The 21,608-nt window shown below is 36.6% G+C and overlaps 1 protein-coding gene across 2 annotated transcripts in view; it reads right to left on the bottom strand.

Annotated features, from left to right (window-relative positions):
* Positions 1-21,608, bottom strand: part of LOC102589691 (rho GTPase-activating protein 7) — a 41,894-nt gene that overhangs the window by 6,498 nt on the left and 13,788 nt on the right. For both annotated transcript variants that reach the window (XM_006356295.2, XM_006356294.2), the window contains exons 8-19: positions 14,368-14,445; positions 13,659-13,714; positions 13,477-13,546; positions 12,423-12,510; positions 9,032-9,275; positions 8,435-8,656; positions 3,704-4,030; positions 2,925-2,974; positions 2,306-2,366; positions 2,131-2,214; positions 1,555-1,668; positions 1,299-1,468 (exon numbers count right to left, since the gene is read on the bottom strand). In XM_006356295.2, coding sequence (XP_006356357.1) covers positions 1,299-1,468; positions 1,555-1,668; positions 2,131-2,214; positions 2,306-2,366; positions 2,925-2,974; positions 3,704-4,030; positions 8,435-8,656; positions 9,032-9,275; positions 12,423-12,510; positions 13,477-13,546; positions 13,659-13,714; positions 14,368-14,445 — 1,564 coding nt within the window. The remainder of the gene's footprint in view (positions 1-1,298; positions 1,469-1,554; positions 1,669-2,130; positions 2,215-2,305; positions 2,367-2,924; positions 2,975-3,703; positions 4,031-8,434; positions 8,657-9,031; positions 9,276-12,422; positions 12,511-13,476; positions 13,547-13,658; positions 13,715-14,367; positions 14,446-21,608) is intronic.

A 21,608-nucleotide genomic window follows, 5' to 3' on the forward strand; every position in this document is an offset into this window, starting at 1 on the left:
TTGCCAAACCCTACAGTACTCCAATGGTCCCCAAAGTGCATCTTATGAATTATGAAAGATGATGGTGATCCTTATGATGATCTAGAGAGATACAAGAGGTTAGTTGGGAAGTTAAACTACCTCATTGTGACTCGTGCAGATATTGCCATTGCAGTAGGTATTGTTAGCCAATTTATGTCAATGCCTACGATCAAACATTTGGAAGCTTTAGAACAAATTCTTTGTTACTTGAAAGGAGCTCCAGGACGTGGCATATTGTATGGCAATCACGGTCATACTCGTGTTGAGAGTTTCGCTAATGCTGATTGGGCAGGATCCAAAATTAATAGATCTACAACAGGCTATTGTGTTTTTGTTGGAGGGAACCTAGTATCGTGAAGGAGTAAGAAACAGAGTGTTGTATCTCGATCTAGAGCTATGTCACACAGTCTACGTGTGAGATTATGTGGATACATCATTAGTTATTTGAAATTGGAGTGAAGCACTATACACCAACAAAACTCTGGTGTGACAATCAGGTTGCTCTTCATATAGCCTCAAATCTGGTGTATCATGAAAGAGCTAAACACACTGAGGTTAACTGTCATTTTATTCGTGAGAAGATTCAGGATAATTTGATTTGCACTTGCTACGTGAAGACGGGAGAACAATTAGCTGATTTGTTCATCAAGGTATTGAATGGAACTCGAGTTAGTAATCTTTGTGACAAGCTAGGTATGATCAATATTTATGCTTCACCTTGAGGGGGAGTGTTATAGAATATGGTAACAAATCACATAGTGATTGTAGGATATTATAGAATAATAAGAGTGATTGTAGAATATTTTGTTTTATTTGTTTTGATTGATTTCCTTTTATAGGATTCCATGTAATTGTATGAATACCTTGTATATTCATGAATAGAAGAACAACTTCTTCCATTAGTTTACACCTTTCTTCTTTTGTTACCACAACAAAAAAGGTACTAGTGGGCCCATTATCCACCGAGTTTAGAAGGCTGTGATTGGTCCAAAGGGCGGGTCACAGGCGGATTTCTCGGTTATCAAAAAAAAAAAAAAGGTACTAGTGATTTTCTGTTTAGAACATGAATATATGGACAATCACTTTGCACTATTTTTGTTTTATTTGTCTCAATAGCAAAGAACATCATTTACGTGTTCAATCAAATGGAAATGGAAATCGTATCAAGCACTCCTCACAAATAGCAACTACATTTGTAAACGACTGCATGCAACTAAGAAGTGCTTGACATTAAAGCAATTGCACCTGAAAAAGTACAAAACTAATCCAAAACTCACAATTGAGAATTATGGTTTGGCCCATTTTGAAACCGCTCACAAGCATCAGATAGTGAGCCATAGTGATGCTGACGTTGCTGATTAAGTTGATGATGCAACTCAGCAACTTTCTCCTTTAATCTAGCCACATCTGCTTCTGCCAGGGCTATCTCTTCGAGCTCGGCCCTAGTCTTTAAGAAAGTAATACCTTTCAGAAGCATATTAAAATCAACCGAAACTGGAAGAATATAAACCTACTGAATCATCAAATACAAACCTTGGAATCCATACCGCGAGTGCCCGACAATTGTCCAGAAGACATACTCAAACCAACTTCCAGTGCAGCTCTTAGATCCCTCTCAGCTTGTAGCTGTTCTTGTAGTCTTGCAACCTTCATCAAAACCACACATGATTTCTTAGACCATAGAAAATAAATGGCATCTGTGGAGCAAAACGTTTCATCAACTAAAAGTGCACACCACATCTTAAACATCACTGAACATATAGAAAGACAATTATAAATTTATCAAAGAGAAACCTTGATATATTTTATATAGTGGCCAAAATATAAGAAAACTTGCAACAAGTGGAAAGGGCTGATATTGAATTGGAAAGGTCATTAATGAGTAAACAATCAACCCAAAAGATGGGCATAAATTAGAAAAAGAACAAGATTGCCAAGAATATGGTTTTGTAGTAGTTTATCTCAGCTATGTAAGTCAATGTGCATAGATTTGTGCAGCCAGCCACTGCATATTTATACAGACCCTCAAGAAAAAGAGAAAATCAGCTTGAAAGGAAACAATTGTTTGTGGGCTTTCTAGGAATTTATTGCACAGGAAATAAAGCATACATCTTGTTCAAGAGCCAAACGACGCTCATGCAAGGCTTGCTTCCGTCTCTCCAAGCTCGCCTGCAGAATTGCATTTCCTCTTGCCTAGTAAAAGTGGCAACATTAAGGGTATCAGAGAGAAAAAAAAAAGAGATAAGATGAATTATGAGGTGCAAAATCTACTAATACAGATCACCTCCTTTGCAATCCTATGGCGCAAGTCATTTTTGGTAATCTCAAGTCTCTGTATAGCAAGCCTGTCGACAAGTTATCAAGGCCCGCATTAGAATGGATGCTGAATAATTAAAAGGGGTGAAACAAGATTTAAACTAGCTCATTAATGCTATATGGTCCGGAAGTATTTTATCTTTCAGTGTAACATCTCTCCACGAGGGATGAATTTACAAAATGCAAATCGAACAAATGAATAGATGCAGGGAAAAGATAAAAGGACATCACTATCATATGGCACTGAAACCTCACTGCAAACAATTTAAATTTGCACATAAGCATTTCACCAAGAATAGCAACACTTTTTGCATCGACCCTCACCCATTCCCCCTCCTTGTTATAGAACAAATCTCAGTCCCAAAAGTAAGTGTAATACAAAAGGAAGTAAATATCCACGTGGATACCATAGAGAATTCTGTTGATAATAGAGTTTCCATTGTTTAAGTTAAAGGAAGTAAATATTCATATTAACATTAAAGAGGCCATTTATCTATCCTTGATCTCCCAAATGAAGAGAACACATTACAATTAAATGGAACAAGTTTCTCTAGACACCAACGGAAGGGTGGGGGAGAGAAACATACTCTTCCTCTCCAGAGGAGTCAATTGATTCCACTGATGGCGTCTTTCTAGCCTGGGCAAAAGAAAACAATCATAATATCAGATTCCCAATTCAGCTGTTATGATACAAATGAGTGACAAACACAATGCTTCTTTTATTTATTTCAATTTTTTTAGAAAACAAGCACATTAGTTTATCAATCAATAATTTCTCCGAAGTTTGATTATCTATTTAAAGAAAAGAGAGCTATTTTCTGTTTTTCCCCACGTATATAGAAGTTCCATAATTGCAAGATCTATCCAAAAGGTAAGAAATAATTCTCAAACTACAAGTCAAACTTTGAGTGTTCTAGACACCAGAGAAACCCCACAGATTTTACATAATACTCCCTCCGTTCACTTTTACTTGTCACACTTTGACTTGGCACATCCATTAAGAAAATAATTATTGATATAGGTATTTTACCAAACTATCCCCTATAAAATGATGCCTTGAAAAATGATTTGAAAAATAAGTATTTAATGATGAGAGTAAAACATGGGAAAATAAATAGTCTTTTCTTGATATCCAAAAGTGACAAGTAAAAATGAAAATCTATTTTAGGAATAAGTGACAAGTAAAAGTGAACGGAGGGAGTAATAACCACATAAATTAGACTAATCATGTGATAGAAAGAAAATATTTATGTATCACCCATAAACAAAAGAAACTGTGACACTAACTAAAACTGAAATGGAGTATAACCGACAAAAAAAAAATAGTCCCACCAAGTGAAATCAATCCATAAAAGCCAAAACTCACATTGCTTCTACCCCAAAAGGTTGACTTTTTGACATTCAGGTTAGAAGGAGTTAGCTTGCTGCTAGACTTGTCTGCGCTTGAATCAGGTCTGGAGATACCATGAGCTGGATCCATAGATGAAAGTATTTCACCCATAGATCGCTGAGACTCACTACCAGCTAATTCACAAGGATCATCAACTTCATTTCCACATCTTTCCAGCTGTTCGCTGAAGGGAACATTAGAAACTGCATGGGGCTGAGTGTCTACAGTTGGTTTTAATGTCACTCCTTGTACACGACTATCCCTAGGAGAGTCAACATCCGAATCATCACCACCGCCGAAATCCTGTGTAGCAAAATTAATGCACACGCTAAATAAATGTCTACAAAAATCTAATAAGTTTGGCAGGACATTCTAGTTGCTCAAGCTTCATATATGAGATTAGCAGGAATCAGTTTTGTATGAAACACACCAGAGGAGCAACAATATCCTTTTAATGTAGATTGTTATATAGGTATAACATTTTCATTCATACATGATTAAGAAGAAGCAATAGACAAATAACTATTACCTTTTTGTATGGATAAGAGCCGTAGGAAATAGTTGTAAGTATATGACTTTGCTTCTCAAGGTTAGACTTGTATGAAAAAGGGAATAGAAATAAAGGGCAGCCCGGTGCACTAAGCTCCCTCTATGTGTAAGGTCAGCAGAAAGGCTGGACAAATGGAAGGGGTTCAGATGGAGCTAAATAGACAGTGAAGATCTATAAAGCTGACCCAAGTCCCCAACTAGCTTGAGATTAAGGCATTAAGAATTTGAGCGCTTGTTCCTCATTTACAAAGCGAAACAGGAATTGTGTGCCACTCAGCTGCATCATCTTTAGGCCATTCCAGTTTCTAACGGCCTCATGCGACCCACCCATTTGATGAAGGATCCAACCAAACTAGATTTTAAAAAACTCTCTCTTTATAATGCTTTCCTCTGATAGAGAAAACCCAGGTTTGCTCCTTCTTCTCTCGACATCTTCCTCCTAAATCCAAAGTCGGCCAAGCTAAAGCTTCCATAAAAGACATTCTTCCATCTCCAACATTCTCGAGTTGTTAACGCCTTCTGCTGCTATTTATTATCTCTTCATAAAGGTTGTGTATTTGCTTTCTTTGAGACGAGGGTCTTTCAGAAACAACTTCTCTACCTGATAAGGTAGAAGTAAGGTATGTGTACACTCTGCCCTCCCCAGAACTCACTTGTGGACTATACTAGTATGTTGTTATATTTAAAATTTGGACAACTCCCTTCCACTATATTTTTCTTTTTCAAATTTACTCTAAATTTTTTGTTTTTATAAAAATGACCCCATTTATATTATATTTCATTTTTTTTAGATAAAGTACATTTAAACGGCCAAATATTATTTGAAAAAAATATAACCAAACACAACAACAATTTCAAATAAAGTGAAAAAATATTTGTAATAGTATGTAGTAGTTCGTATATGGGATCTAACCTATGACATTATTTTTTTTTTTTTTTTTTTTTTTATAACCGAGAAATCCGTCTGTGACCCGCCCTTTGGACCAATCACAGCCTTCTAAACTCAGTGGATAATGGGCCCGCCCCTCTACCCTTCTCCACTTAAATACCGGGCTTCGCTTTGCATGTCTAACCTATGACATTATGTAACTATCTATTATGAGATATTACTCTTTTAGAGCAGATTTGATGGTATGCTTTAGGTAAATTAGTGAAGTTGGGTAATATTACTAGTTTTCAGAAATTGGGGGTATATATCATATTTAGAAAAAGTACATTCAAATTCTAAATATTCTTTACAAAAAGAATGGCCAAACACAACTCCAACTCTAACTACGGAAATTCCAAATAAAGTGAAAAGTATTTGGTTTTTTTTTTTTTTTGAGAAGGTAACAACTTGTATTCTATTTCCAAAAAATCAGAAACCTGCCACAACAAGTTACAGGTTTCCTAATTACAATTGAGGTGGAGTATCCAGAAGATCTTCAACCCTTTTACAAAGTATTTGGTTTTTCATGGCCAAATGCCCACTAAATAGGATTTAAAATGATATAAGGGTGTTAAATAAGGAAGTATTTGTGGGAGGGTAAAGGTGAAAATGAGGGAGCTGGTGAATGAGGTGGGAAGGGAATTAGATGAGAGGGAAAGGAGAAGAAAGCAGTTTTAAAAGGGGAGGTAGCTTCTTTGGCTTTAGCTCAAGAGACTAGTCCAAGACAAAAATTGAAGGCGTTGTGGTTGGAGGAGGGGGATTCTAACACAATTTTTCAGAAGGTAGCAATCGCAAATAGGAGAAGGGATTTGATAAGAGTCAGTGGAGGTTGGGGTGAGTTACACGTGAGAGAGGAGGAAGTAGAGGGTGCAATGTTCAGTTCTATAATGTTGGTCAAGAAGGAATCATTTTTAAGGTGCTTTAATAGACATAACAGAGTTTTGGACGAAACCATTTCTTCTTCACAAGATGCTTTGCCCGAAGGAAGACAAATTCTAGATGCGACCTTAGTGGGTGGTAGATTCAAGGAAGCAACAGGGTGTGCTAGGTATTTTGTGCAAGTTAGATCTTGAGAAGGCACGACCACGTAAATCCTTGATTTCAATACGTTGAAGATGAACTTTGGGGAGAAATGGAGGGAGTGAATAAGTTTTTGCATCTCTTCTGTGAGATACTCGATTTTGGTGAATGGAAACCCGTGTGGTTTCTTCAGTAGTTCAAGGGCATTGCGGCTGGGTGATCCTTTATCACCTATGCCTTTTATTTTGAGAAAATTACAGCACCATACTTTTGGGTCATCTAGTTTACAAAGTATGTACATAGTGTATAGGTAGTGTATACTTTATACTAATATACATATGCTATACATAATACATACCTATACATATAATATACATATGTATACAGAACATATACATACCATATACAATTGAGTGTGTATGTAGTGTATACTTCGACCATATTTGATAAACTAGATGGTGGAATGGTAATATTGGTAACTATCCTTTTTATTTTGGTGATGGAAGCTTTGAGCACGATGGTGTACATAGCTATTTTAGGCAGAAATATCAAGGAATTCAAGGTTGTGGTTGGTGGGGGTGGTTCTTTGTCAATTACCTATCTTTTATTGCAAATGATACTTGGTATTCTGTGATGCAGATGGGACCTAGTTGGACTATCCTGGAAAAGTGTTAATTTGGTAAAATTTATCTTAGGAAATGCAAGATTATTCCTGTTGGTGAAGTACACAACATTGGTGTGCTTGCCCAAGTTGTGCATTGTACGGTAGGGGCCCTCCCTACTACCTACCTGGGTTTACCTTTCGGTGCATTGAACATGGATCAAATTGTTTAGATTACGGCCATTTAGAGGGTAGAGAAGAGGTTGGCAAAAGAAATATTAGTCCAAAGGAGTCAAAGAAGTGCTTACTAGGAGCACTTTATCAAGATTCCTACATATTGCATGTCCCTGTTCAACACCTACTGTTGTTATAGGAAAGTTAGAAAGATTGCAAAGAAGCTTTCTTAAGGATTCGTGGACTTCTTAAGAATCTCCACAACCATTTACCCAAAAGTGCCTTGTTAAAAACCTTCATGTCTTTAAGCCTAAGCCCTCCCCACCCTTTAGGAGTTGTCACGGTGTCCCATCAAGCTAAGTGGAACTTCTTTGGACTTCTTATTGGCAAAACACAGGAGAGATGTTGGGTATACAAGTAAGCAGGCCTTATACACTAGTGACGCGTTTTAAAGCCATGCAGGCCTAGGCCCGACACAGATAATATCACTAGAGGGTTGGGCTGTTACAAATAGTATCAAAACCACTCTTGTGTTAGCCATGTCGATGTGGGCCAGAGTCCAACTGAGTTTAGGCAAATTTCGGTAAGGCAGAGCAAACCTCAGTGCTAAGTCTAGGCAAATTCGTGGTGGGGCAAACCTCGATGAGGACACTAAGTCTATAGGAAGGGGTGTATGTGACACCCAAGCTTAAGATAATAAGTCTCACATTGGCAAAAACAAGAGAGATGTTGAATATACAAGAAGGTCTTACACAATAGTGACGTATTTTAAAGCTATGTTGGCCTATGCCCAAAGCGGACAGTATCACTAGTGGGTTGGGCCGTTACATTAGCAGCAGCAGGAGCCACACTCACAGCTGAAAATTTGAGAAAGAGGAAGGTAATCCAATGCCACTCAGTGCTCTTCGTGAAAGAGATTGGAAAGGAAGTATTGTGGAGCACAGTTTGGAATATGCTTGATATTGAATTGGTAATGCCAGGTACTGTCAAACACTTGAGGAAGAGGCAGGTAATCCATGCCAATTGGTGCTTTATGTGCAAGAGAACTGAAAGGGTGTACTGTGAGCACAGAATGGAATATATCTAACATTTGAGGTCAGGTTAGGCATTTAAAAGGAAGAGGAGATTAGAGTATGGGAAGTGGTCCGTGCAATTATGTGGATGATATGAAAAGAGAAGAAAAAAGGAACGGGACTTATGAAAGAGTTAAAAATGCTTCTGACATATTAGGGGGTCGCTTGTGGGTTTCTGTAATTTTCGAGCACCTACGCAATTCAAATTGGTGCACTTTCTAGAGAATCATATTTGTGCCTAGATTCTTTATTTTTGAATACACATCATCCTCGATCAAGAAAGAAGAAATCAGTAAGTGAAATGGAAAATGGAAACATTTTATTTACATGTCCCAAGAAAGAGGACTGGAAAGAGCATGAACCTTATAATCATAAAGATCACTGGCAGCAGAGCCACTGCTTTCGCTTAATTTTCCACTCAATACACGCTCACGGTCATCATCCGAATTTGGGTCAACCTCATTCTCTGCATCATGAAAACCATTGTCCTTCATGTCCAGATTTTCATCATCTGACGACTCTTCACTCCCACTATTTACAATTTGAGAATCTGCTGAAATAGAGCACCTATGAAGATTATCATCCTGCAAGAAAAGGCAACAAATAGCTAAGCTCAACCGTCAAACGAAATTCTGCAGAAGGATATAACTAGTAGTACAACAAATATGTACTATAGTAAGATAGACCAAGTAAGTCGATAAAGAGAAAATACTTCCATTTGAAAGATGAAATTCAGAACCAATAAACAGAAAGCAAATGTAGAGAGAGATGAAAGAGAATCACATGGGATAACGATACAGAACCCATAAATAAAGGGAAAAGGTGAAATAAACACACAAATAAAGAGAAAGGACAAAGAAATCAAGCCACAAAAGAGAAAAGGCATAAACTCTTAAATAACTTCAGTGTTTTTACTTTTTGGTGAACACACTTTTGTCTTTTATTTTGGAGCTACTTACATCAAAAATATTCTCATACTCCTCAAGAAGTGTCGTAATGATAGCCTGGGCATTATTGGCTGCATTAGCGGCGGCAAGAAGTTGAGCAGAGTTGTCTCCACTAACATCAAAGTCATCCTCCAACTCACATTCCCCCGCTAAAAGAGGACGTAAAAGCAATGGTGCCATACAAGCAGCAACAGCAGATGGAGTCATCCGATTTTCAGATGCATGTGAAGAAATTGTACGCATCATCTTCAGAATTCTGCAGGAGAAGCAAATTTCTAGGTTAGGTTGGTATACTGATGCATGCATTTGAAGATTAAAGAGAAACTAAAAATAATAATTCTCTGGCTAATAAAGATGTAATAAACTATTGTGTAAATATGACTGCAGTTACCATTGAACAAAGACTTTTAAGGAGTATCTCTGTCTCTATCCCATGACTAGATCATCTTCTTGTGTGAGTCAGCAATTTAGTATAATGGATCTATAACAACCACGGTGACAAGGGAAATGCAGAATACAGAGTTAAGCTTTAAACTGACAACCTCTCAGCAGAATAATTGTGAATGTGGATATGGGGGAAGTTGCAGGGGTGTATCCAGGAGGGGATCACCGAGTTCACGTGAACCCATGCTCCCCTCCCAAAATCATATATAGAAGTGTTATATTTTAAAAAAAATATTCAAATATAGATGTTAGAACCCACACTCGAAGTATCATATAATGTCGTGTGATAATAATTGGGTGCACCTATCTAAGTTAGGTTAGAAATTTGAATCTTTTATCTATCTTGTTTATTTTCCTTTCTAAAATTGGATAACACCTCTCTAAGTGGTTTGGATAGATAAAAAATAATTTTGGACCTATAATTTTAAAATTTCAATGGTTTTCAGTGATAAGTACCTAAATGTTAAACCGATCATATTTATATCTTAGATCCACCTTTTCGTAATAGTGCACCCATCATCTCAAAATCCTGGATACGCCTCTGGGAAGTAGAGCACCGAAGTAACACCAGTAAGCTAGCAATCACTTAGAATGAGACAGTGAGTGGGAGAGAGTATTTTAGAGAAAATAAACGGGGGAAAGACAGGTTCTGGGTCAAAGATCTGAGAACTGATGACTAACTTGGCTGCACATATAAATTCTTCTTCCATCAACAAATGTAAAACTACAAGCAGAACACAACAATCAACTAGATGTACTTCTTTCATCCTTCTGCTCATAATATAGAATTATATCACCATTCCCCCATGCAAATTTTCAATGTAACAGAGACATCATAAACTTTTCTTGGGAACATACTCATGCTTGGGTATAACTTTTAATAAGGTAAATAATATTATTAAACAAGCCATATACTAAAAGAAGAGAATCTACACCAAAATATGGTTCTCAACAAAAGAGATCCAATCCTCTATAAAAATTGGGACCTTGCAAGTACACCAAAACGAAACTAGGGACAATACTACTCTTCATTTTTATAAAATAAAGTTCCACCCCTTCAAAAGCCCTCCCATTCCTCTCTTTCCAAATGACCCATATGATTGCTAAGGGGGTAACGCACCATGGCCTCACCCTTTCCCTCCCCCTTCTATGAGTACAACTTTTGCAAGGCCTCCTTCACTATACCCAGCATGACTCATTGCATCTTAAACAAGTTTAGGACCACCCTCCATAATCGACTAGCCATCTTACAATGCAAAAAGAGGTGATCTACACTTTCGCCTGCACTTTACACATGAAACACCAACTAAGATAGGTGATTCTCCTCTTTCTCGGATTCTCTGTTGTCAATATCGCACCCCTTGCCGCCAACCATACAAAGAAACAAACCTTCCTTGATGCTCTATGGATCCAAATGGAGTCATGGGTGAAGGACCTTCCTCTCTCACTAGCAACCTCTTATAAGAAGGGCAAACAATGAATAAGTCGTCACCACTCCTCTACCACCTCCATACATCCAATAAGTTGTTTGGTGTGTCTAGCACTTACAAAAGCCCTATCAAATTGTGAAATTCTTCCATCTCCGGTTCCTTCTGAATCTGAAGTCCCAATGAATAACACCCTCGTGAGACCTACAAATTTGTTGGACTGTCATTTCTCTTTGGCAAGAAACGCGATATAAGTTAGGAATGGATTCCTTCAATTCGATCTCCCTGCACTACTTATGTGCCCAAAAACTAGTCCAACTTCCATCTCCAACTTTGAAAGAGATATATCCACAAAACTCTTCCCACCCCTTCATGATGCTCCTCCCACAAACCACACCCAAACGAAGTAACATTGTTTCTAGTCCAAGGACATGATCTATATAGGAGGAGGATATGAAGGTCGAGGATTAGGGTAGAAGGTAAGTAGGTAATCAAGTGTTGTCTAGTTTCCCTTATCAATATTGTTATTACGACTCTCCTACTCTTATTCTTCGATTATATTATTACCTGTTGTTTCCCTTGATTCAGTTACCATATTATTTATTGTTGATCAAGCTCTCTTCTCCAGCTCTCCTTTATTTATAGAAAAATGACTTCTTTACAGCTGTAATTCCTTTCCATACTTGATTTTGATATGCTTTACTTGAGCCGGGGGTCTTGCCTCTCAACCTTCACAAGGTAGGGGTAAGGCTCACACACACCACCCTCCCCAGACCCTACTTGTGGGATAACACTGGGTATGTTGTTGTAATTAGATTTTAGTTCCCATTCTATTCTCCACTTTTATTATGAACTTAGTTTTTTCTCAAATCCAACTTGAGAAATATAAAACTCTTTTTGTTTTGAAAAGGTAAAACAATCATATAAATAAACCAGCACAAAGGGTGAGATTATTAAGAAAATGAAGATAACAACATCTTTTTTTATACTGTAAGTGGACTGAGCAGCTATGGAGAATGTTCATTTGCCTGAAAGGAATTACGTGGGTGAAACCAGGAAGCATCAAAGGAGTTCTAAGTAGCTGGATTAGGGATGGCAATGCTTCAAAGGAGGAGAGATGGAAGTTTGTCCCAGCATGCGTTTGCTGGGCAATTTGGAAAGAGAGGAACAATAGGAGCTTTGAGAATGTACAGAATAGCCTTCAGAAGATTAAAATGAATTGCTTAGCTCTTCTCTATTTTTGATGTAAACAAGATATTTTAGCTAGAACAGAAGACATCTTTGATGTACTAGATTGTTTATAGGCATCAATCTAATTAAGTCAAAGATTCTGTAAGATGTTATACTTTTTTTGAAGGGGAACTACACTTTTGGTTGTAGTTTACCTGTGGATATCTATAGACTAATGTTACCAGCCTCAAAAAAAAATGAAGATAACAGCACCACCATAAGAGATTCCACAAAAAAGTGAAACCAAAGAATACAATCAAGAATTAATGCAGACTAATCAACATCAAACAAAATGGATCTACCTCTGTAATAAGCGCCGGTTTGGTTCAGGAAATGTCTCATGAATGGCAGAGCGCATAGCATTAACCCGAGCTTCCTTTCTATCAATTTCTATTATAGCCAAAAGTGAAACAACTTGAAGTTAGTAACCAATTTGCTTAAGTTTCGACAGTCTAAAGTGAAGAATGTCAACTGATCATAAACAAGCAGTCCAATCACAAAGAAAAGAATTACTTCAGCAACCAAGACATGGATCGAAAGGAACTTCAACTAAGAAAGATAGATATGAGCAAAACTCAGTAAGTATGAAAAGCACGTCCATATAATTACAATCTCTAGAAGAATTCCCAAAATAATTAATTAAAATCTTACTTTGAAAAGCTTATACTATTTGACCCCAGGAAGAAGAAAATTATTATCAAGTGACTATTTCCTTGAAAAGAGAATGTGGAAGATGGCAAGGCATCATTGCCTAAAGCTGGAACTGTTTTCTTGTAGTTTCTTTCATCTCAGTTCTGAATTGTCACTCGAAATAAGTCTTGTCTTCGATTGTTTTTTTTTTGGGAAGGGGTAGGGGCCTTAATAGGCAAATAGACACCCATATTTGCACGGAATTTATTTACTGCCCCTCCCCAATTCCACGGGCTCAACCAGGCACCTTAACATATTCAAAACCACTGTCTTAATTGCCGTTCACCATTGACCATGTTTTTGTAGAAATTATATGGCTGAGTTGGACAAAGTATATGGTACACATGACTTCTTCTTCTTTTTTTGAATAAGGGTTACTTTGTATTCACAAAAAAAATCATCATCCAAGAAATGATGATTTGGAAACTTACATCCCATAGTGTGATGGGCACACCCCCCCGATGGTACTCAGATTACAAGTTTCCTAAGAATCAACTACTTCTACATCCTCCCCCACCAGATCTTGTTTACACCAAAAAAATAGAAGACTAATACAGTTTGTTTTAATCCTCTGAAAAGTAGCTTTTTGTCCTTCAAAGCACCTAGTATTTATTTCCTTCCATATGGTTGCAAAATCTCTTATAAAAGAGTGGAGAATTTACTTACTGTAAGCTTCCAACAAAGCAGTGCAGCAGGATGCAGGAACAGGAGAAGACGGCAGCTCACGAAGAACATGCTGCATAAAAGTCATACCAATTATACCACACTTAAAGAGCATCAAGATATTAAAATGAGAAATTGTGACAGAGCACTAAATAAGTGAGTTCATCAAATGTTATAACCAATACCTTAACGCAGTCGCCAATTACATGGGCATCCTCCTCCAGAACAAATTCAGTTTTTCCTAAGGAAATCACTTCAGCATCAGCAAGCTATGCAGAATCCATTATTTAACAGTACAATAGAACATAATAAACCACCAAATCAGATTCTTACTTCATGTTCGATTTTTTTTCTTAAAAATTAAAAAAAAAAAAGCAATTACCTGGAACACATCCACAACACTAAAAAGGAAAAGAAAAAAAAAAAGGGGGGGGGGGACAGAAAAAGATAATGGTCACATACGAGTTTCTTGTGAATAGCATCTTTTCATCATCAGTTAATAAAAATGATAGATTGGACAAAAAGATGGGGGCAGTGCATTATAAAATGCAGGATTGGACCATAAATGAGACACCTACTTCTGTTGCAAAGCACTACATTGACCTTTAGTCAAATGCCATTGGTACTATACACTTCATCAAGGGCACTTCTGTCAAGAGCATTGCAAAAGGCAAATGGGAGGAGAAACAATGTCATTAACATTTTGCTAATCCAAGGAACAATCCATAACAATCAGAGATAACCTAGAATAGAATGGAATTACACAACCAAAATGCATTCCAGATCTAAAATTTACTTTTAACTCCTTGATATATCGTGAAATTAGAGGTACAGATAGACAAGCCTTTTCGGAGACATCCAACAGATGGCATACGTTCAGTAAAACAGATGTACCTTGTTCATACTCGTTTACTCTCCGCTCCACTTCCTCGACATCTGCAGATTGTCGCAATATACCTTCAACCTTGGTTCCTGATAGGAAGATTATAATAAGAAAAATTTACAACATAACCTGATCATCATGAAACTCATTCAACGTCCTCAGTAAGGGAGAGAGAATGCAATGTGAACATCATAATCAGTGATTAAAAGGTTATGCAGATCTTCAATATTGTAGATCAAAGTTTAACCATAACAAGGATCAGAAAATTCAAGAGAAATTAGAGAGAAAATGGGATTCTTCATGGAAGGAGGACCCTTTAGGGAACAGAAGGAATTGCATGTGCAGAAAATTGTCAAATACAGCAGCTGGAGCAAGATATCCTAAATTACATGTTTACCAACTAGGTATCAATTGATAGAGGACCTCTTTATACTTAAGCTGATTTGACTCAAAAGTCCCTTCACTCAGTTTCCTACTTTCCTCAAGACAAACATAACAACTAAAGTACAAACTAATGTGTGTGTACATATTATGTTTTGATTTTATACACCCAGATCCCACTTGTGGAATTACGCTTCCACAGGGTATGTTGTTATTGTTGTATACACGGACAGTGTAGTGAAATTTTTACACCATCCGTGTAATTAACCCATTATAGCTTTTATTTACTATTTATTCAACGCTACCAATCAATGCAATTAAATGGAGTTACCAGCAATTACCTTTAAGTGATTGTGTAAATATTTTTACACCATCCATGGAACTCAAAAACTATATATTTAAGATTGCTATTGGTCCAGAATTCACCAAATAATTGCAACAACAGTATCAATTTTCAGAACATCACCTTATCATAAAAAGGGATTCCTCTACAGAAAGAAGAGGTCATCCATCGTCATGGGAAGAACACAATACTCCTCTGATTATGATCAACAGCTTATACAAAGCTGTTAGAACTAATAGAAGCACACAAATAAGAAAGAACAAGTTAGGATTTGCTTCTTGTTGCTAACAGACCCACTTTTGTTGGTGGACTTTGCAGTAACTCCTTGACTATAGGTCAGCAGACTGACTCAGCCGTGGACCAGGTAAGTGCTATACTTTAGACAGAATCTTAAGCATCCAATTAATAATGAAAAAGAAAATCTATAAGCTTTGGCCTCAACTAGATGACTGAAGAAACACTAAATCCAATTAATAATGACAACCAATCTAATTATTTGATAAGTTGAATTCCATAGACTGAATTGATAAAAACTTCCCTTGCTTATTCCCAAGTCAACTAGGCTTCAGACTTACTAATCTTCTATCTATATCTATATCTATATCTATATTACCTTAAAAGCATGAACTCCCTAACTAGAATATTAAATTACTATAATACTCCAAACTAAAAACACTCAATTTAATATATATATAATATATATATATATATTATATTTATGTTTTGATTATTTATTTAATATTAAAAATAGATAGTTTTCACATTGAATGGTTGTGCTTTTTTGAAGGATTGTGACTTTTCCAAAGGGTTATGACTTTTGTGATGAGTTGTGATTTTTCGATGAGTTGTGACTTTTCCGAATGGTTGTGACTTTTATGAAGGGTTGTGACTTTTCTGCTAAGAGACGATTAAAACCTATTCATACTACCATTTATTATCTATAAATAAATAAAGGAATTTCCTCTCATTTTTACACTACGAATTTTCTAAATTTTCTATTCTTCTTCTTAAAAGACCTCAAGTGTGATTTGCAACCGTTGGTATCACATGAGTAAGGATTGGTGGACAAATTGTAGCAATAATATTCTATAAGCACATCAGGCTGCAAGCATGGTAAAAAAGATTAGCAAATGTGAATATGATAAAGGTGTTATTTAATTTCATGTACTCAAAAAATGGAAATCATAGTTAAGTAAATTTTGTCTGCAATTTTTGGTATGTTTTTCACGAGAATGCTAATGATTTTGTTTTCCAAAACTGTATTCTATACATAAATATTGTTTTCTCTTCTTTATCAATTTTCTATCCTTATAATATTTTGATTTACTCTTTTTAAACTATTTATGGGCTCAACTCAAACAGTGGTTTCTGCTTATTCACCCACTTGCTATCCAGATTCAACAATATTAGAAGAAGTTACTAAAATAAACGTGTTTCCTCTCCAAATTCATATTTCTTCTTCAGAAAATAAAGGATATTCTCACATTAATAATTTGAAAATACTTTTTATACCTTAGTGTTTTGCGATGACAATATATATCAGTCCAATAGGCTAATTATTAATCAATTTGCACTTGTATTTTCATCCTACGATTTTCATCACATACATACTTTAATGTTATTTATATCATTTTAAAATATTAATACTAATTAGCATGAGATACACGTGTTCGAGAACTAGTCCCCTTAAATCGCTCAAAAGAATTGTAAAACTCTGTTAACCTATCAAGCTCCCAGTCATTTAGTATTCCGTTAAATGTAAGGTTCCAACCTTGATTAGCCCACACTTCTCCTAATGTAACTTCTTGTTCTTGACTCGGAATGTAAATGTCAAGAAAGAATTATTTCAAAGGATCTTGGCCTAACCAATTATCCCTACAGAAGGCTATCTTCATTCCACTGCCTACTCTAAATTGGACTTATTCAGGAGTTTAGGCTATAGGTTCCTGATGGACTTCCATAGGCTAACCACATAAGGTCCATTCAGACTTTGTCATCCATTTTCTTTATATGCCATACTTCTCCCTGATCACCTCTTACCACAGTGATTGTTCTGCTGCACTAAATCTCAAAGTCACTTCAATCTTCATCATCAACTCCACTTCTTAGTTTTCAGATGATTAATTGCCAAAGTGCCTTGCTTCTTGCTAACTGTGAGAGCATTCAATCTGACCAAATGAAATTTTTTCTGTCACGATTCCCTTCCCACAGGAAATTCCCTCTAAGGGTTTATATTCTCATCACAACATTTACACGGGTAGGAAAGAGAGACGTCATCTAAGTAGTTTGAGCATCAAATACATAATTGATTAGGATTACTCTACCCCAAAGATAAATACTGACTCTTCCAGTTGGTTAGCTTTTTTTCATGTTTTTCTATGACCCCAATCCAAATCCCTTTTGACTTGCTCTTGGCCCCCAATGGCATCCCCAGATAATTGTAGGTTGTTCTCCAATTTAACTGTTAGGATATGAATAGGTTTATACAATCCTATTAGAATAGGAATTGGAATAGAAATAGAAATAGGAATACTAAATAGTAATCCTACTTGGTAAAGGATTGTATTCTAGGGTACTATAAATAGGGTCTCAATGTAATAATGTAGATACAACAACAATTCAATAATATTATTTTCCTATATTTCTCACATGGTATCAGAGCCTCTACGATCTTGGTAGAAAATCTAAGAGCTTCCGCTGCCGGTGGGTGGCTATTACCCATATATGCCGCCCGTCTGGCCAATGATTATGTTAACAAAAGTAGGACAAATGATACATGCATGAATTCCATGTTCAAGGGCAGAACACCATGCATCAATTTTTGGTGACTTTCTAAGGTTGTTTTGTGTCAACCCCATATCCGTTGGTATTTGTGTAGACCGTTCCATCATTCCGGTGACTAGTTTTTCATATTTAATTTTTGTAGCACCGTGCCATCATTCCGGTGACTACTTTTTCATATATAATTTGTGTAGCACCGTGCCATCCTTCGGGTGACTACCTTATTTTATTTTTTTGCATATCTGATTTGCATAGCACCGTGCATCTCTCCGGAATACTTTTCATATTTAATTTGTGTAGTATCGTGGATTTTTTCCGAATTATTTTCTCATATCTAAGTTGCATAGCATCATGTGTCTTTCCAGTGACTCCTCAGATTTGATTTGCATAGTTCCATTCGTCTTTCCGGTGACTCCTCAAATCTGATTTGCGTAGGGTTGTGCCATCATTCCAACCCTACCCATATAATTTTTCTTTTTCAGTAAGGTCGTGCCATCATTACAACCCTACTCATATTATTTCTCTTTTTCAATAGGGTCGTTCCATCAATTCGAGCTATCCTATATAATTTTTATTTTCTAGTTGGGTCGTGACATCATTCCGACCCTACCCATATAATTCTATTTCTTAGATTGTGACCACTTTTAGCCATCAAATATAATACTCCGGCATATGAGCATGTTCCGACCAATTTTTCAGCATTATGCATCAAATTCAGTATTTCATGAGAAGACCAAGCACATTGACATTGAGCACATTGAGATTGATTGTCAATTTTGTGAAGTCGAGTGATCAACTTGCAGATATCTTACCAATCCCCTCATCGGTCCTCGTGTTAATTACATTTGTAACAAGCTAGGTACATGAATTGTATGCACTAGCTTGAGGGGGAGTGTTAGAATAGGAATAGGTTTATACAATCTTATTAGAATAGGAATTGGAATAGAAATAAAAATAGAAATACTAAATAGTATCCTACTTGGTAAAGGATTGTATTCTAGGGTCTATAAATAGGGTCTCAATGTAATAATATAGATACAACAACAATTCAATAATATTCTTCTTCTATATTTCTCACATCCATTTTCTTTATATGCCATACTTCTCCCTGATCACCTCTTACCACAGTGATTGTTCTGCTGCACTAAATCTCAAAGTCACTTCAATCTTCATCATCAACTTCACTTCTTAGTTTTCAGATGATTAATTGCCAAAGTGCCTTGCTTCTTGCTAACTGTGAGAGCATTCAATTTGACCAAATGAAATTTTTTCTGTCACGATTTCCTTCCCACAGGAAATTCCCTCTGAGGGTTTCTATTCTCATCACAACATTTACACGGGTAGGAAAGAGAGACGTCATATAAGAAGTTTGAGCATCAAATACAGAATTGATTAGGATTACTCTACCCCAAAGATAAATACTGACTCTTTCAGTTGGTTAGCTTTTTTTCATGTTTTTCTATGACCCCAATCCAAATCCCTTTTGACTTGCTCTTGGCCCCCAATGGCATCCCCAGATAATTGTAGGTTGTTCTCCAATTTAACCACCAAGATTTCCAACCAAAGCTTGGATCTCATTCCTCATTAACTAGATAAATAAACCTTTTGTTCCAGTTAATGTGCAACCCAGATGTGGCTTCAAACAAAATGAAAATCACCCTCAGCACTTTCAATTGTTCACTGCCAGCCTCACAGTACACAAGTGAATCTTCATAATGCATATGAGAAATCTCTATAGTACTATCAGGCATCAGCCCTAAAATTCACCTTAAAATCCATTATCCAGTTGTTATACTGAGCAGTCTTTAACATATTCATTCAGGCTTCCATAGCAATGATGAATAAGAAAGGAGAAGGGAATCACCCTATCTATAACCCTTTTGAGAAGGAAAGAAACAAGCTGGAGAGCCATTGATCAAGATTGAAAATTTTACTGTACTGAGCAATATTTGATCCAACTAATCCATCTTACTCAGAATTTCCACCAGAAAGTTCCAGTTTAAATGATCATATAACTTCTCAATATCTAACTTGTATAAAATTCCAGGTTCCTTTCTTTTTGTTCTTGCATCTACAATCTGTCTGCCTTGAATGAAAGTCATCTGTTGGCTCTCCACCAATTGGTTTACCACTTTCTTGAATCTTTAATTCAACAGCTATGTGATGATCTTATACACACTGCTCATTAGACTAATAAGCCTAAAAACCCTCAACTCCTTGGATCCCAACTTCTTGGGAATCAACGCCATAATGGTGGAATTAAAGCTTTTCTCAAACATTTTCTGATTGTAGAAATTGTGCACGACAGCTACCGCAACCTCGTATATTGCCTCCCAACAATGCGTGAAAACTCCATATAATACCCATTAGGTCCAGGTACTTTATTCTCTGTACATGCCTTAAGGCCCTTAACACTTTCCCCAAATTTGCCAAGAGTGTTATCCAGTTAAGATGGAGGATAACATAATTTACTTTACACTTGGTTTTAAGTAATACAATATCATTAGAAGAGACAAGGAGAGGTACGAATGTACAGAACGTGGCCAGAAATCTAATGAGAAGAACAATTAGTCACAAAATGATGGGGTGATTGTGCGAGACTTTAAAGGAGGTTTTGAAAGTTAAGGAGACCTTTATGAAGAGATGGAAGCTGCATGACCAATTTTCAGAGTTTTTCTGTGCAAGAAACTACAACCTGATGGGTATCCTATGGCTTTTTTCACACATTGTTGGGAGGTAATAAACAAGGATGTGATAGCTGCAGTCCAGAATTCCAGCTCCCACCATAGGCTACTTTACACTGGTTTATTACACTGTTGTGTGGGCCCACCTCTTTCATTTCAACCCCTATCATCCCTTCCCTTATGCTTTTGCACCCCCTTTATCTCCTTCCCCATCCTCGTCTCACCTCTTTCTTCAGTCACAGATTTCCATTTTTTTCCCTCTTTTCTTCTATTTCTTCTCTTCCTTTTTTCCTGTTCTTTTACTTCCTTTTTCCCAGAGACAAGTCCAGCAGAATGATTGCTTCTGAAAAACATCATTACAGAAGGAAGACTAATCTTTTTTTTTTCCTCTATGGAACTTTAATGAGACCTATTGAAATATCAAACCACACCTGCGTGACTTAATATTTTTAGACAACAAATAAGGTAGAATTAATCAAAACAAGAATGCTTAAAAATTCATAATTATATCAGTTCATTCACATTCAATTGCAAAGTACAAGCTTTCGATCAGTACTCCATCTCAACAGTACAACACAAACTATTCCAGCAAAATATAACTTTTGATCCTGAAGAATGGGTGAAGGAAGGAAGAAGGTTTCTGCCGTAGCTTTGGGGGTTGAAAGCAGCGTCTATGGAGACTAGTTGTCCTGGGTTTTCTGTGGATGGAAGCTGCCTGATATAAGATATGTCCATGGCAGTGTTTTGGACGGCGAGAGGCGACAAAAGGCGACAAGGGCCTGCCTCGCCACGCGGCGAGGCGAGCGGCGAGGCGAGCGGCGAGGCGCTCGCCTTTTTGAATCGAGGCGCCAATTAATACCAAATAAGTGGGTATATATATATATAATAAAATATTACTAAAAATATTAATGAAATATATATAATAATGAATTGCATATTTTGATATAATTACATACAAAATAAGAGGAGTATAATTGTTAAAGAAGAGAGAAAATATAATAAATATTAAAAGTATAATTTATTTTATAAATAAAAAAGGACACACTTATCTAGAGAAACCCTT

The sequence above is a fragment of the Solanum tuberosum genome, unplaced genomic scaffold, assembly GCF_000226075.1.
Source record: "Solanum tuberosum cultivar DM 1-3 516 R44 unplaced genomic scaffold, SolTub_3.0 scf00217, whole genome shotgun sequence".
Lineage (NCBI taxonomy): Eukaryota > Viridiplantae > Streptophyta > Magnoliopsida > Solanales > Solanaceae > Solanum > Solanum tuberosum.